We start from the raw sequence: 18,735 nt of genomic DNA on the forward strand, positions 1-18,735 counted from the left end.
TCTTCCTCCAGGGGCTCTGCACATTCTAAAAAACTTCAATTGTTCCGAGCCCACAATTTTCTGTCCTTAATTTGAGTTTGGACTTACATAAGATTTGTTGGGACAATGAGTAAACAGTCATTTAAAAAGCCACTTAATTGTAATAACATGGGGATAAGAACATAATAACTTTCCATCTGGTAGCCTGGGCTAGGTAAGTATAAATGTATACTAAAGTTGAATTAAAATGTTTATTAAAGCCTTTTCTTTTTTATTATCAATTTACACTATTCATAGACTTGTAAGAATATTAAAATAATAAGTTTTGGTGATTTAAGCTTCTTTTCTTTGTTTAATTTTATAATCTCTCTTGATCTATCTAGCATCAGTTCCATTTTATAATTAATAGTAATTCTATATCATGTTTTATTATAACTGATTCATCTTGATATCTAACTAAAATGTTAAAGTTTTCATCTGTTATGATTTACTATTGAAGCATTTCAGAATAGCTAAATAGACAACATCAAAAGTGGGAAACAACCTAATAATGTGCAAAGAATAATAGTCAAATCAGTAAGATTAAACACAGATAGCCTGGCAACCAAACAATACTGATACCAAATGCTTATTGTAGCATTAAATTATATAACTCTTACCGGAACTGATCATAATTTTTGTATTTTATTTTGACACCAATCAAATCCAGAGAAATGATCATAGCAACCGGTAGCAGTGTACTCCAGTTATGCATGTATTTGTTCATCACAAAATATATTCACATTTTCTGCATCTACCAACCTGTTGAGCATCTGTTTACAACTGATTCACATACATGAACTTCATTCTGACCACAAACATTAATGGCTGGATCATGGTTACTGCTTAATTTATTCATGAAAGAAAATAATAATTACAATAAAATCCTCCACTTTTTAATAAAAAAGGTATAAAACCCAATGCTGCATTATATTTCCTTGCTCAGACCAATATACAGTACTGGATTCTTCCAATATGCCTGTAACATTCTCTACCCACCAACTGACTCGGATACTGTTAAGAAAAGGACAAGGCGAACAACTGAAAAGCAGAAAGACTCAACCTCAATTTAACTGTCCTGTAAGGTACATACTAATTAGCTTCAAAGCTATGAAATCCTAGCTAGCATGTTAAGTCTGCTACATGACAGTATAATTTGCCTTCTTAAAGGATTATGCAAATTACAACTCATCATTCCATTACACGACTGAAAAAAGTGACAGCTAATTTATACATAACACACCTTTCAAATCCCTAAGATGTGAAGCACCTGTGCAATATATTTTGCCTAGGTTTTTCTGGGTTTAAGTACTTGTTTACTGCAATACACAGAAGCATACCTAAGAGATTTAATAAAGTCCTAGAGGTTTATTTATTTCCCTTTTAACTTCAAGAGCACAATTCCCCAGTATGAAATCAAAATATTGTATATCTGTTCCCAATTTCAAAGATATTTCATTCAAGAAGAAGTGTATGTTTCAATACATGTTCAACTTGCTATTCAGAATGGGACAGCACTAATGCACGAGCCAGAAGAAAGACTCACACAGATTTCAACATACTTCTGGTAGGTAGATTCACAGTAGATTCCGTCATATCTGTAGATTTTCCTACATTCTGACTGGTTGGGTAGAGGATGCTGGACAGTTATTCTGTAGAGGCATCAAAAACAGATATACATGACTAGAGATTCTCTCTACAGTCAACTGTAATGCAGGACAATTAGTACTTTTCAAGGTACTTTTATTGTATATTAAGTCTATCTCATCTTGCTATATTAACTACATTATAGATAAATAAATACAAATTAGATTCCATTGCAGGAATACAACTAAAAGTATCTAAAAATAATTATTTATTACAATATATATTTCTCTCCTCAAAATGGATAAAAAGGGACGCATATAAAACCTTCAATTTTTAATGTTTATTTGTATATACATACATAATGTATGTGTGCATGTGGCAGCTCATATTTGTGTAAATTTTTTGCCTTGCTAACACACACTTGCTGCTGTGGCTACTGCCTGTAGATGGCCTTGGGCTAGGCTGAAACAGGAAATAAGATTTGTCCCGTGTCTGGGACTAAGCAAGTGTATTCTGAATGCTTAACAAACATTTAACACATATCTTCCTTGCTTCTCAGCTAACAGAGAGAGAGAGAGAGAGCCTGTGGCCTAGGGGTTAAAACAACTGCTTAAGACACAGTCAGCCCAGGTTCGAATTTCAGAAGGGTACGGCTGACTGATGAGAACAAATAAGTTTGAAATGATCATATCGGTCTCCCTTTATTCTTTGTTAGCAAGCCAAAAAATTTACACACACACACACACACACACACACACACACACACACACACACATATATATATATATATATATATATATATATATATATGCACATACATACATACACACACACACACACACACACACACACACACACAGACAAAGTAATCAGATTTACTTGAGGGCTCAGGATGTTCAAAACTGATATAGAATTTGAAAATCTAGCTATTTAATAGACCATTCCTGTTTCCTATGATAACAAAACTCTGGCTAGCAATCTAATTGTCACAAAAATTAAGCACACTACACAATTTTATGGTCTATAATTAACAATTAAATTCAAGGTTGCTTTTGTTTTTAATGATGGTTCTTAAAAAGTTCATATAAGATTCATTTTAGTTTTTAACTTGTTTGACCAATTTCATATTCATGGCATTGTATCAATATACATAACTAAGAATAATAGTTCAAAGGAACTAAAAGTGATTCAGTTTGAATCTTTTTCCATCAGTTACTTTAAATCTCCAGTGAATTATAATTCCTATTTAGACTTTCCTTCTTAATATTAAAAATGTACTTAGGCAACTCAGCATAACTATTCCTTAATATTTTATGTAGTTCTTCTTGAAGCTATACAAAATTTCAATTTTTGAACAAAATTAACATTAACATTCTTTGAATAAAATCAAAATGATAAAATCAAATTAACCCACATAGACTCCATGCAATAACACTAGGATTTCAATTAAAATAGAATTTAAACAGAAACTGATCCATTTATTTATTTATTTTTGTTAGTCATATGATTACAGCCTAACTGGTTGGGTTGGCAATATATAAGCCATGATTTGTAATGTATTGTATCCCTTTAAATGTGTAATGATTGGCCAACGCTGTGTTCTTTCAACGGCCATAAGAGGGAGCCAGAGACATAGCTTCTCTCTCTGTGTGTTAGTTACTTGCTTGCTGATTATTGTTGATTGTGGTTTTGCTACTGTTTGCTAAACCCGAAGAACTGTGTTTTTGACTTTTGGACTGGTAAGACGACTTTGTATTGGATAACTCTTGAACTGTTGATATCTTCTCTGTACCCGTGTATGACCTGGACTGTTTATTCTTGACTTGTGCTACTCCTAAAAGTAAAGTTTTTTTTTCCTTTTTTACACACCTCAGTGTATCAGTGTGGTTGCTGTGTAAAACCTGACTACTCTCAGTACCACTTCTTCTGTGCATTGTCCTTGTTGGCTCAGGAGATATTCTGCACAAACCCTGTCAATTTTATTAAATTTGTTTGCTGCCCATCTCACCATGAGGGTTCTTCCATTCCATGTAAACCAAATTTTTTAATCCTATCAAGTATATTATAATTTCTGGAACATATGGAATTCCATCATGAACTTCTTAAAAGTAATACTGTCATTTGGTTAGAAAATCCCACAATATCTGTAGCTACTGTATATGTCAAACTCGGGCACAAAGAACATCAGTAAAATTCACAGCAACAGCCTTCCTAAAGCAAACCACTAATATAATTGATATTAATATATAAAATTCCTAATTCTTGCATAGCAATTAAACAAGTGAATGCCAGGAATCTGAACATTAGGTAGCATATATATTTCACTATCATGCAAATCACCTGCTGAAAAGCAAAAGGGATGCTAGTTAGAAGTAATAAAAAAGGAGGTTTTTTTTTCCCTAAAGCTCGTTGCACAGTCTTCCAGACAGCTTATCCTGAATTAATTTTGATAACTCATTCACCAAACCTAAAGTCTGGTTATATGTATTCCATTTAAAACTTTATATTGCCAAAAATCAAACTGCATTAGCTGTTTTTTTTCTAGAAGATGCATAGTCTTTTTCATTTATGTATTTACATTAATTTCTTCTCTATATTTTTGTGAAGTAAAGAACTGAATGAAGAACTACTATTTGAGTCTAATCAATCTAAACTAAGTGAAATTACTTTTTGATTCTCTTGGAAAGTATTTCCAAATAAAATTCTCATTCTCAAATGATCATCTTTTCAGCAGATTACCTCCATTGTGGAAAAAGTTAGTATTTTTATTCACTACATATTAGCAAACAGCACAGATACAAGTTAGGATATTTTTTTCCTGTAATTTCCTTCAGAAATTTAATGTCCTTTATGTCCTTTCCTTGGGTAAGGGGAAGGGGAAGGGGAAAGGAAAGGAAAGGAAAGGAAAGGAAAGGAAAAGAAAGGAAAGGAAAGGCTCCATGGTGGGTAGTGTTTTAAAAGAGATTGCACATTTTCACTAAGAGTTTCAAAACACCCTTTTAAATATTGTTGGTTTTTGCACATCATTTTTTTCCTTCCACCTTAACATGTCATTTTAACTCTAGATGGGTGTATCATGTAACTTGAGGAGGAACTTTGAGTACATTTACATACATGTGAAACATGTAAGGCTATGACTAATTTTAACTGACAGGGCAGAATTTAAATAATTAGTTACAAGAAGTCAAACTAAAGGAAAAAAAGGAGGGAAGAGATGGTTAGAGGCAGAGTAGTAAATTGTTCCATTTTTGCAGGTAATCTAAATGCAAACTAGAAGCAACTTATCATGAGAATGGATTTTCCACCATCTGGTCAAATAACAGGGGATTTGTCTAGTGGCAAGCAAAGAATGGAATGATGTGAGAAAGATTAGCGGGCAAGTCCTACAGTTGGCTAAAATGTATTTTGTGCAAACAAGAACAGATGACGCCTTAACAATTACACCTGTCAAAAACTCCAGAAAGCAATCCATCTCTGAACAGCCCAGTTGAAAACAGGCTAGTTCATAACAAAATGAATTTTTTTAAACAATTGCCAGCCATAACAGTTTGATGCATGACAAGCTTAGGAAGTCATATTCCACGTTCTACTGAAACCTTAACTAACTAAACTTTGGCTTTTTGTGATCAGTAAGATATTGGATATTAAGATGTTAAACTGGGGGGAAAATAGAAGTAATGCGAATAACTGTAGCATCTCAAAGGCAAAGAAAGTTGGAGTTTCCTTTTACCATGTTACTATGCATAAACATTCTAACCCTCAAAATGGTTTCTCTGGTATAAGGGCAAACTTCAGTCTGATGGTAGAGATATGTTCTCCAAGCTTGAGCTACACCTGAGCTACAGATATTTGCTACTACCGCAAACCTCAATCTCTGGGTTATGAGGACTATAGCTTTTACCAGGGTGTTATTGCTCACAAGTAACCTAGGAATAGAAATAGATTCTTGTGCAAGCCAAACAACATGGAGTTTGTTGGAAGACAAGGTCTGTCAAACATGGTCCTTAAAAGAAATTCCTAAATTATTTTTGCTGACAATTTTTTCCCTCAGAGGGTAGACAGTCAGCTACATTTAACTCATTCAAGGAAGCAGCAGCAGCAGCAGGGCAAAGTGATTATCTCTTGCTGGAAGTCTTCAATTTAAGAGAAAGCAGATTTTAAAGAATTCAGAACAGCGATAAAAACTGCTGGGAAAAGAAGCTCATAAGAAATGAAACTTCCTGGAAAACGGGTAGACATAAAGGACAGTTGCAAACAATTTCTGTTTTAAAAAAATTAGGGAAAGCATTCAGAGCATGGCTACTAAAATTCTATCCAATCCCTTTATCAGAAGAGGCCATAGAAGACACTTTTTGTGTGGGGAAGTCTTGTTTCCACTTGTTTTACATTTAGTGTGTTGTTACAGTATATATGTTTGAACTGAAGAACACACAGCAAGTTGCAAAGCTTGCTTAAAATGCAAGAGACAGCAGCATTCTAAGCCATAGAGATGGAGAGGGATAGTACTGTAGTAACAATACTATCTCCGCTGCTCCTTTTTTCTTTATTTTATCAACTTCTTTCATCATATCAAATTTGGTCTGTTCTGTTGTATTCAACATCTGATTGGCAGAATTTCTCATCCTTCCTTCTGAATTCTGGTCTTCAACACTACCCATTATTTTCTCCTCGTCGCTCAAGTCACTGATGCCTCTCAACAGGCATTTTTCTCCCTAAAAATGGATTGCTTTAAGAACAAGTTCAGACACATCTTAACATGCTAAATAAACATTAATTTTTTTAAGGGTGCAGTTAAATTATATGGCATACATATATTTATTTTTGCAAAGTTTATTGACTATCAATTATTATATGAAAAATATAATAGGCTAAAGTTTTCACTGTTATTTGTTCATATTTCATATAGAAATACTTTTTCAAAAATCAACATAACTTAGTACCAAGATATCAATTTAAGTTATTATGTGAAAAAAATCTGCTCTTTTTCCCCACTAAAGCTGAAGGACAAAAAATTACTATTTGTTTTGCCAAATGCTTGAACTTAAGTCTTCATGCTGGATATTCATGTAAATTTTAATATGTTAGCTACTAATTTTAAAGAGTAGAATATAGACACAGTGCATCATATATAAAAACTTCATAAACATACTCAATAGGCAATGAAATAAAAAAACACTATTAGAAAAATATGTCATAGTTTAAATTAATGATCAAGTGTTATAACATTTGCTCTTGTGAAACTTGTTTTTTTTTTTTAAAAAAAGTTGGCAATATTAAAATAACTGTACTGGAAGAATGTTTTCAAATCAGAAAAAAACAATTCTTCATGAGATCTTTGAATGCTATTCTTATATGTATGCATCCAAGTGATAAAAAATGTTGTTTCTCATTTTCCTTTTAATCAATTAGTATATGCTAATAAGGCACACTGAAATATTGCTCCTTTTCTATTGATTGCACTGTTGCATCTTTTACTCTTTACTCCTACTGTTATGTATGGGGTGGGAGCAGCACCTCTGCAGATACCACCAGGTGGCACTGTGCTGTGGCCAGATTGGCTGAAGGGTTTTCGGCAGGAGATACGGATGGATGGATTGGCCAGAGTGATACCTGGCTAGGTATATAAGGGGTCCAGGTAACCCCCTTTGTTCAGTACGTGCCTACCACTAATAAAGAGCTGACATGCGGTACTCATCTGTTCCTTCATTGCCATGCGGTTCAGAACCCACTACACAATAGTGTCAACAAGGATGGGATGCTGTTTTGCTCAGAGCTGAATCACTAGCTGAAGTCACTAGCTGAAATCATGAGATCGGAGGGAAAGAATTCTTTTCTCGATCCCTTACTGAAGCAGCATCTTAGGACCGGTCAGACCATAGCAAAAGTTACTCAGATTCGTGAGTTCGACATTCACCAGCCCGAGCGATGGGAATCACACCTGGGCCAGGTCTAAGGGTACCTCCTTGTCAACCAAATTACTGAGGATCGCATGAAAGCGGCAGCACTACTGTACATCAGCGGGTCTGCCGTTTATGATGTGGCTGTCGGGTTGTTCGCACCGACGCCCATCGCAACCGTTCCCTACCACGATCTCATAAGCAAGCTGAACGTGCATTTTATGCCTAAGAGGTCTGAGATGTCATGGAGGTTCCAGTTTGTCCCGCGGATCCAGAGGCCAAGCGAGTCAACAACTGACTTAATTGCAGACGTGCAACAAGCCGCTCGTCTTTGCAAGTTTTCTGACTTAGAGGACCACCTGCGAGATCATATCACTTTCGGGCTGAGTGACAAGCAGCTGCAGCAGAAACTGCTTGCGAAGCCGAAAATGAGCCTGCAAGAGGTTTTGGACGAGGTCCAGGCATATGAGGCAGCCAGTGGTGACGGTCAAACAACCCACCGACCCAGCAGCAGCTCCGGGGGATCAATGCACCAGGAGAGTGCTGCGTACGGCGGAGCGGACGATGACAAGGCGGCAGAGATCGACGCGGTAGACCGGAGGCCGGCACAGCAACTAACACGACTGCAGGTAGACCAGGGGGCTCAGCGGAGACCGATGGCGTCGCAGAGAGCTGCCGGTGGGGCCGGTACTGACGCTATTCAGGGAGCTGGAGCAACCAGTCCCAAGTGCGCCAGCTGTGAGGGGAACCATGCAAGAGTGACCTGCAGATTTCGCTTGGCTAAGTGCCGAATCTGCGGAAAAACAGGCCACATCGCTGTGGTCTGCCGGAGCCGTCAGAGGAATGAGGACGTGTCACCAAAAGGTACTGGGACACCCCAAAACGCAACCTCCAACGCTGTAGTGAACCTTAAGGCTGTTTCCCACTTGGGGGTCCATCGGCTACTCACCCCCAAAATTATGCTAGAGTTCCACTTGCAGGGCATACCCTGTAAGATGGAGCTAGACTCCAGAGACGCTGTCTCAATAATCTCTGAGGAGACTTTTAAACAAGTGTGCGGCCAGAGCAACCAGTGGGCTACCTTAAGACCTACTAACCTAAAACTAACTGACTTCCAGCATGCTCCCGTGAAAATTAAGGGGGAGGCCACTCTGTCGGTGGGGTTCAGAGGGTTTTGTGGGAACTTGGATGTGTTGGTAGTTGATGGCCGAAGGACTAGCCTAGTGGGGCTAGACTGGTTCAAGGCTCTGGGCATAGGAATCTCAGGGATCCATAGGGTCCAGGCCACGAGCCTCGAATCCGTCTGCAAAACGTTTGCAGACGTATTCAAGGACAAGCTAGGCACATACACGGGGCCACCCATCATGTTTAAGCTAAACCCCAACATCATGCCCATTAGAATCAAACCCCAAAGGGTTCCTTTTGCCCTTAAAAATAAAATAGAGAGGGATTTGGACAAGCTAGTGGACCAGGGGGTGTTAGAGCCCATTGAAGGGGGGAAATGGGAGACCCCTATAGTTACCCCACTAAAAGCTAACGGGGAGGTGAGGATCTGCGCTGACTACAAATGCACAGTGAACCGGGCCCTCAATTCGCATGCTTACCCGGTTCTGACGGTCAGCCACATCCTCACCTCTCTTCAGGGCGGCGCCATTTTTGCAAAGCTCGATTTGGCACAAGCGTACCAGCAGCTCCTGGTTACCTGGCTAGGTATATAAGGGGTCCAGGTAACCCCCTTTGTTCAGTACGTGCCTACCACTAATAAAGAGCTGACATGCGGTACTCATCTGTTCCTTCATTGCCATGCGGTCCAGAACCCACTACACAATACCTACAACCTACATTTGAAACTTAAATTCTCTAGAATATATGGAAGTGTTTTTTCTGTGTCTTCTGTGCATTAAAAATACTGTAATATCTTAAGCAACAGAAAACTATAATCTTCAATCAGTAATCTCCAATTCTTATTTTCCAGACTTTTGTAAGACTGACCCAATGGCAAAAAAAAAATGATAAGTGAAGCACCTTAATGATGCAAGAGAAATAATTCATGATATTTTCCAAATTCAATTTTCCAAATTTTCAAATTCAGGATAAGCCATTTAAAGCCAGACAATAGAATATGTTTTCTTTTCTTTCATTTATAAAAATAGCTTTTGAAAATAGACAGCATGGACCAATCATACCATGGGTCATTACAACCCTCATTGTAGAAGCTGAGATACATTTGGTGGGGGCACCTTAGTGATAGAAGACCCTGGCTCAAGGTCCCAATGGTCATTCTTGTGCCATCCCATTTCAATGCTGTGAGCCTCTGTGGGTGCTGTGTGGCTTGACCTTTTTTTCTTCTTTACCTGATTGAGCCTCCTCCCTGTTGGCATGTAGACAGAGCGAACTCCTGTCCATATTGGCAACCCTCTCCCCTCCAAGGGTTCTTGGACCTTCTTTCAAGAGAGTCTGCACCCACATCTGCCCCGCTGAGATGTTTCATTGGCCCTGTGATGTGAGGTGTTGGGCACAGTCAGCCTTCTCTATGGCAGGATCACAGTTTGCACTGTAAAATAATCCTTTTCCATCTTCCAGCACTTTCTAGGTTGGAGTTGTGGACAGGTTTGTTTGCAATGGTGAATGTAGGAAACTATCTATACTCCATCTGGTGATGCATATATATACATATTATTTCAGTTGTTAGATGCAAAGTTCTTTTATGAAGAACCTATCTGAGTGACAGAAATTGGTAAGTCAGTATCCTGTTTCATTTCCATTTCTTAAGCTATACAATCCAACTACATTTTCCATTTTAATATTTCAAATAAACTCTGATTGGCATTCTAGTCTCCAATCACAAGCAGGAAATTTTGCTTGCATGTTCTGTCAATTACAAATGGATCTTGATCATAAAACCCATCAATATTCTCTTTTGCTTTGGTGATTGAGCATGAACTTGAATGGTCATCACATTAGTTTGTCCACAAGTCAAGTAGTGTTCTTGTTATAATCTTCTTAACTATAAAGGCTACTTTGTTTTGTACTTTGCTTTCCATGTTTTGAGTAATAAAAGATGTGATCTACTGACTCAAAGTATGTGATCCCAATCCACCTCCTTTCCCTGATGCCTAAGATGTCAATTTTCATTCCATGTTCCTATTGTAATTTTGTCTTTGAGCTTCAGATTTTGTTTTCCTGTGTAGCAGCAGCAGCAACAACTTGACATCTTGAAAGCTTAATTTAGTCATGTCATAAACATCATTAGTACTCGAAAAGATCCTCAGTTCTTCCTCAGTAGCACGTTGAGTGCCATCTAACCTGAGAGGCCTATCATCCAGCACTGTATCTTCAATTGTTTTATCTTCTATCCATGTATTTTCTTGGTAGAAATACAGGAGTGGTTTACCACTGCCTTCTTCTGTGCAGTGTGAATTCATGCCTTTGCACTGTCACTAAAGTGATAATGTGCCTCCAGCATTATCCTATATCACTGCTGATGTATATGGGCACCTGTCAGGTGTGAAGAAACAGGATCACACAATAAGTTCTATTTAAGAAGTTTTATTGCTGAAGCCTATACACAAGAACCTAATCAACTAACAGTCAGCAGTAAATTGGCACTAGGTACGAGTTAACAGAATTCAAGGGACGGCTGGGCATAGATCACTTGTGGGAATGTAATGACTCCAAACTAATTCTTCTTTTGAGTTGCTGGGCAGTTGGGATGACCTTCACGCCTTGGGTGAACTTGCTGGGAATATATACTCTTGGCATATATTCCCAATTTTCTTACTTATCCTTCCCTGGAGCATACACCACCCACCACAAAAAGGCAGTACATCAGGCTTTGTGGGAGATTATGAATGGTAAGTTTGATTAACTTGATTAATTTGGATGAATAGTTACATTTGATTTCACTAACCTTCAACAAACAAATGTGCAGTTTCAGAATGTTTCTGCTCCATGATGATCACAGAAATTCAGATGCTTATAGTTTAAGGAATATCTATTAAACAAGACAGGTTCACAAAACCTATGTACAGACAATGGACAGTTTTATTATTTATCCATGTACACATAATATGCAGGCTGGCCTATTACGATGTGAAGAATGAGGATTACCTTTAAATGAAGTTAAGAAACTTCATCTGATAAGAATATGCCCATCCAAATGTTGGTGAAACTAAGTTGTCAAATCACATTAAATATATTCTGACTTTATTGATTATGTGAGATCAGAAACATAAGAGGCAAATGTTGGCTTCATGTTTAATGCCTCAAAATATTGGGGTTAATTTATTTGAAAAACAGCTGTAATCTGTAACGTGGAAGTATCAGCACTGCAGTATTCTTTCATTTATCCATGTTCAAAGGCTGTGAATTCAAAGGAACAGACCATCCTGCCCAAGACCCATGTCTCTCAAATCAATTTTCATCAATGGTTCAGCAGCCACATCATTATAAACTTTTAGGAAGGCTCTGAAGAACATTTTTTTAAATATTTTTTTCTCTGTAATTCTGCTTTACTGAACTTTTGTTCAATTCACATACATGACAAATTTCAATACTCTTATGAGATATTTATTTTTTTAAAAAATGTATTAAATGTTTATGTCACCAAATCTATTCACATATATAGTAGCTTACAAGCAAAAGTTACAACACAAAACTATAAACCATAAAACATCAAAGGTAAAAATATAAATAAACATTTCAAACCTAACATTAAGCTGACACTCATTCATCAGCTTGGTCTTCAACCTAGTCTTCAATGTTTTTCTGAAGGCCATTTCAATGGGAGTGAACCAGAGATCTACAAAAAGGCTGTTCCCTAATACCAAAGCCATAACTTAAAAGCATTGTCTCCTGAAGTGCAAAATCCACAAGAGCTTCTCCCGTGATGAATATAAAAGACAGGTCAGTTCCGGTTAGGAAAGCCAATTATTATTCCCAGTAGTCTCTGGTTACATTGTATTTTATTGTTATATTGCATACGATTTTACTAGATCGGGCACCTTCAGGAAACATTTCACTATGATGGTGAAGAATTCTACCACCACTACCACCCTAAAAAAATTAGAAACAAAATGTTGTAGCATTGGGTGACAAACATTTTTAAAAACATACTGTGCTTTGTGACTACAAAAGCAGACTCCACAAAGAAAGGAAAACAAGCAAACAAAAATAAACACAAATTCCTATACCTTACACCAGTTTCCTTGCCTTGTCAATTATATCTGCCAATTCTCAATAAAGCTGAAGCTAGAGATTTTCTCCCAACAAATGTGGTGGGACTTAAATATGTCTCTGTCTGCAATGTGTATTTTTGTGAACAAGCATATAAATATCACTGAACACTAGTGAGAGTTCACACCAAAAATAAGCAAGACCAAGAGAAAAAATTAAATATTAATTGAATACTAATTTAAAAATGACTACAAAATACGGCACCACATTCACTCTATATATAGAAAGAGAAGCAGCCCTTGAATTATCACCAGAGTTGTGCCCAGAATTATGGCCCTAAATCATTGTAATCGTAAGTCTAGGCATGACTGGGTCCAAATTTTTGTGGTAGTCATTAAGGAAGTGCTCTGGTTCTTAAGTGAACAGTGCAGTATTTAAACAAATTTTCCCCAATGGATTTTATTGCCAAATCCCAGAAGTAAACAAAACCAGGGAAATACCGGTAATTGCAAATCATGGTCACATGACTGTGGGATGCTGAAAATGGACTTGGAGATGAGTCAGTTGTCAAGCACCCAAAAATGTACATGGGGGTGTGTAGCCATTGTAACTTTGAAAATAGTCATAAGTAACTTTTGGGGGTCGGCATAGCTTTAAACAGTCATTAAGCATCTATTTGTATGTCAAGAACTCCCTATACATATAATCAATGCTCTTTAAAGATTTAACTACACAGAGAGAAAAAAATACATAAATCTGAGAAGAGTAAGTGTTATATACTGGGCTTGTGGTAATACACCACGTGCGTTATTGGAGCAGCCAACAGCTCTCCAGCAACCCAGACTGGCCATCTCTGGTCCTGCAATTGGCTAGCCCCAGGCGGCAAGAGTGGGTTCAAACCCATTGGCTGCCGCCTAGGGGCTAGACTATATATTGTGGCTGGTTGTAGCCTAAGTTCAGTACAGTTCCAGCAAGAATAAAAATATGAGTTATCCTGTACTCAGCCTCGTGTCATCATTCCTGCACCCAAGAGCCCACGACTTAACAGTGGCGACGAGGGTGGGAACTTGCTTTGCCAATTAGAGATGAAGTCAACGAGGGGTCGGCAGCACATGTTGGAGGGAAGAGGCATTCCCCCCCTCTAGGCCAGCTAGTAAGCCACGTTAACAGCCTCACGCTCAGCGGACGCATTCCCTGAGCCTAGAAGCAGGATCCGAAGATCGCAGGAATTTGAAGGAAGTATGCCGAAAGTCAGCAAGCTAAGAGAATTTGACATGAAGCATCCAGAAGAATGGCCATCTTACCTCTCGCAAGTAGACAACTATCTGAGAGCAAATCAGATTGCAGAGGAAGGTCTGAAGGCCGCAACGTTGCTTTGCGTGTGTGGCCCAGCAACCTTCGATTTGGCAGAGAATCGAAGCAGTCTCATACGCAGACCTTAAGAAGAAGCTAACCGGGCACTTCCAGCCCAAGATGTCAGAGATGGCGTGGAGATTCAAATTTGACCAAAGAGTGCAGCTACCCAGGGAGACAGCTTCGGAGTTCATTGTGGGCCTTAGACAGGCCACACGCCTTTGCAAGTTCTCAAACTTAGAAGAACAACTAAGAGACCGGCTCGTCTGTTACCTTTGCGACAGAACCCTTAAGCAGAGACTCTTTGCTAGACCCAATCTAACATTTTCCGAGGCACATGACGAGGTGATGGCCTACAAAGCCACCAGGGGCGCAGTGCAGACAGTTCAGCCCACCAAACCTTCAAAAGTTGAAGAATCAGTCCATCTTGAGGTCACCAACTGCGCCGGAGAATCGTCAGAAGAATCCGAAATCAACAAACTCCAAAGGCAACCCAACGCGCAACAGCCACCAGCGAGAGGACGGTTACAAGGCAGTTCTCTTACTGAGATGTAAGGGGTGCGGAGGCAACCATATTCGCACCAACTGCAGATTTCATTCAGCCACATGTAGAGCTTGTGGAAGAACTGGCCACATCGTGGTGGTTTGCAGAGCCCGCCAGAGAGACCGGCCACCCAAACACCAGTCGGAGGAACCAACTAGGAGAGGTACTGGGGCCCAGGGTCCAGTTAGTGTGGGATTCTTCAGAAGCCGGCAAAGTGTTTGCCGCACTGGGGCTCAATGCCCCCTCAAGCCTAAACTTAAGCTCTTAGTAGAGCTACAAGGAGTTCCATGTAAGATGGAGCTGGACTCCGGCTCTGCCATCTCAATCATTTCGTAAGACACATACAACTTTGTGTGTAGGCACAGTAACAATTGGGCCAAACTAAGACCCTCAGATATCATTTTAACTGATTTTCGAAATGCTCACGGTAAAGTTAAGGGTGAAGCCATCGTATTGGTAAAATTTAAAGGGTTTTTGGGGCACCTGGATGTAATAGTAGTAGAGGGCCAGAGAACAAGTCTCATTGGACTTGATTGGGTTTGGGCCAGGAACTATGGTCAAGGGAATTTATGGGTTCCTGGTCAAATAACAAAGGCATCTGGACCCCTATCTTATGAAGTGGGGTTGGGGGGAGGGCGACTGGTCAGAAGACACATTGACCAACGCAGGAAAAGTTTTCCAGAATGGCCACTAAGTGAGGACTGCATCATAAGTCCCTCCCAAGGTCCTCAAACTTGTGGCTGAGCCAGCCCTCACTTGGGCCACCAGGGTTGTTCCTTCTCAGCGGAGATAGAATATGAGGAAGAACCGGGTAGCACGGGAGTGTAACATGGAACCCCTGACGAAGTGAGCCAACCAAACTTCAGCAACCGCTGTGCCTACTCTGCAGAACAAACTGACTCTGGGGTGGGTGAACCTGGTGAGGCCAGCCAGGGTGTTTCGATTCCCCTTGACACAGGAGCACAAGGAAACATGGGTCTACCCAGCCCACTGGGTAAGCTGGTAGACCACAAAGTGATGGGAACTCCAAGACGTTCCTCTAGGTCACACAAGCCTCCTGCATACCTCACAGATTACATTGTAAAATAAAGGGATGTATAATGTTGTAAAACTTGTACCACTAACTACAGAAACTTGTGCATTGTGAAACTGCTATTACTGCACTGTAAGCCTGTTCAGATGTTGTTTAATCTCATTGTTGTCACAGTGAATTTATTATTATTTTTATTATTATCACTACAGTTGTATGTGAGTTGATTAATAAGCCTTGTCAGCTGTCAAGACAAATCTCGGGTGTTATAGTCTGATCTAAGGGGGAGGGGTGTTATGTACTGGGCTTGTGGTAATACACCACGTGCATTGCTGGAGCAGCCAACGGCTCTCCAGCAACCCAGACTGGCCGTCTCCAGTCCTGCAATTGGCTAGCCCCAGGCAGCAAGAGTGGATTCAAACCCATTGGCTGCCGCCTAGGGGCTAGACCACGGGTCGGCAACCCGCGGCTCCGGAGCCGCATGCGGCTCCCAGCCGCCCGGTGCGCGCGTACCTCTTTGAACGGGCAGTGGTGCGTGCGCACCTCTCCAAATGGAGAGTGGCACTGCCCGTTTGGAGGTGCGCGCGCACCTCCCCGAATGGGCGGAGGTGCGCACACACCTCCCCAAACCTTTGGAGAGGTGCGCGCGTACCTCCGCGCGAACGGGCAGAGGTGCCGCTCTTTGAGGAAGCTGTCGCGGCCCGTCTCCGAAGCTGCCGCTTTCGGCAGCTTTGCAGACGGGCCGCGGCAGCTTCCTCAAAGAGCAGCGCCCCTGCCCATTCTGAGAGGTGCACGCGCACCTCTCCAAACGACCGGAGGTGCGCGCGCACCTCCCCAAACCTTTGGAGAGGTGCACGCGTACCTCCGCGCGAACGGGCAGAGATGCCGCTCTTTGAGGAAGCTGTAGCGGCCCATCTCCAAAGCTGCCGCTTTCGGCAGCTTTGCAGACGGGCCGCTACAGCTTCCTCAAAGAGCAGCGCCCCTGCCCATTCTGAGAGGTGCGCGCGCACCTCTCTGAACGACCGGAGGTGCACGCGCACCTCCCCAAACCTTTGGAGAGGTGCGCGCATACCTCCGCGCGAACGGGCAGAGATGCCGCTCTTTGAGGAAGCTGTAGCGGCCCGTCTCCGAAGCTTCCTCAAAGAGCAGCGCCCCTGCCCATTCTGAGAGGTGCGCTTGCACCTCTCCGAACGACCGGAGGTGCGCGCGCACCTCCCCAAAAGCGGCAGCTTCGGAGACGGGCCGCTACAGCTTCCTCAAAGAGCGGCACCTCTGCCCGTTCGCGCGGAGGTACGCGCGCACCTCTCTAAAGGTTTGGGGAGGTGCGCGCGCACCTCCGGTCGTTCGGAGAGGTGCACGCGCACCTCTCAGAATGGGCAGGGGCGCTGCTCTTTGAGGAAGCTGCCACGGCCCGTCTGCAAAGCTGCTGAAAGCGGCAGCTTTGCAGACGGGCCGTCGCCGTCGGGCAACCGAGAACCAGTTCCATCTCACCTTTTTAAAAAAATGGCAACCGCGTGAGTCCGCGCATGCGCAAAAAACCTTTTTGTGCATGCGCGTGCATGGACACACGCACGCAGCTCCCACTTTTTTTAATTTGTGATGGAACCGGTTCCCAGTGGCTCTTTTCCTTTTTTAGGTTGCCGACCCCTGGGCTAGACTATATATTGTGGCTAAGTTCAGTACAGTTCCAGCAAGAATAAAAGTATGAGTTATCCTGTACTCAGCCTTGTGTCATCATTCCTGCACCCAAGAGCCCACGACTTAACAGTAAGCATAAATTTTCACATGCTTACTCTTAAGTCCATTGAATTCAATGGTTCTCACCCACTGGAAAGTATGGACAGAATGCTTTACAATAGGAAGGTTTTGTTTGTGCTCCATGTATGTTGGAGTAGAAACTAGAGATTTTGAGATGTTTTATTTTTTTCTTCTGCTTGTAAGAAGTAAATGGGCTGAAAGAGCTGCAAGTTCAAAGAATCCCATTGATATTTGTTTTCTATTTAAGCCTCAGGATCTAGTCCTGTTCAATCTTCTGGATAGCCTCCTCTTACGCCCCACTATGTGTAGGAATGAGAATCTGCCATGTGGACTCTATCAATGGAAATATAAATGAAGACTCACTCATCCAGGCCAAAAGTATCTAAAAAGGTTAAATCATGGCAACTGGACCATAGTTTATTAAAACTGAGACATTTTGTTACTCATCCAAGTAACTTCTTTAGTCAAAATGAAAATTTGGGTAGAGTGTCAGAGAGTCGTTGGAATGAACCAATCTTGCCATACAGACTACAGGGGGTTTCTCCCAAAAATGAAAAACTTGGTCCAGTTGCCATGATTTAACCTTTTTTGATACTATCAATGCAAAGTTTTTATCCACCAAGTGAGCATTTTGATTTCTCGGGCTTTTCATTCACATAGGAAATCTTTAAAATAGAAGAGACTGAGGACATTGACTGTATGCAAGTAAGGGGATATGGGGAAGCCAAAATTAGTGTGACTCTATTTCTTACCTCTTTTTGCCCACCTGCTTTAATTTTTACTTTGAAAACTCCAATCTATTTACTTCTTTAACTGCATCTTCCTCTATTGCTACATTCTTAGTAACAATAGGGTAAGTCTAGTGAGCTCACCATATCTCTCTTAAGTCCCATCAGTTGTTCATTCATATCTTGAGCCTCCTTTTCAGCCACTGTTATTATTAGTACCCCTTGCCCATTTAGTCCCTTTCAACCGCATCTTCTGCTATTATCATATTGTCAGTGAATATGACATCCTAACCCCATTCACAGGTAATTCATTATTCAGAGAATAACCTCATTTCCTTTTTTGGATAAATAGTACATAAGAAATAACACTATGCTGATAGCAGCTGGCATGAATGAAATAAACAGAAGTATAGGTTGGTACAGTGTGCTAGGAGATTGTCAAAAGCAATATTCCATTTTGATGTTTTACGTATAAGATGATTGCTCTGCATATTACTGCATAAATAAAAAAACCCAAAAGCAGTGCAATTTTTGTTTTGCACAACTTCAATTAGTTATGTTTTATAAGCAGAAGCTTTACATTATTCATTATTTGAATATTAATTCAGCAATAGTTTTAATGAATACAAATGTATTTAGCAGGTA

At 40.5% G+C, this 18,735-nt stretch overlaps 1 protein-coding gene across 5 annotated transcripts in view; it reads right to left on the reverse strand.

The window, feature by feature from the left end:
• NPAS3 (neuronal PAS domain protein 3) overlaps positions 1-18,735 on the reverse strand; it is a gene marked incomplete at both ends in the record, with an annotated part of 788,541 nt that overhangs the window by 674,299 nt on the left and 95,507 nt on the right. The window contains one exon of one of the 5 annotated variants that reach the window (XM_081337592.1): positions 1,581-1,670. The exons of the other annotated variants lie outside the window; for them this stretch is intronic. Within the exon in view, the coding sequence (XP_081193718.1) occupies positions 1,581-1,670 (90 nt within the window). The remainder of the gene's footprint in view (positions 1-1,580; positions 1,671-18,735) is intronic. 5 annotated transcript variants of the gene reach the window in all.

The sequence above is a fragment of the Vipera berus genome, assembly GCF_964194415.1.
Source record: "Vipera berus genome assembly, chromosome: 1".
Classification (NCBI taxonomy): domain Eukaryota; kingdom Metazoa; phylum Chordata; class Lepidosauria; order Squamata; family Viperidae; genus Vipera; species Vipera berus.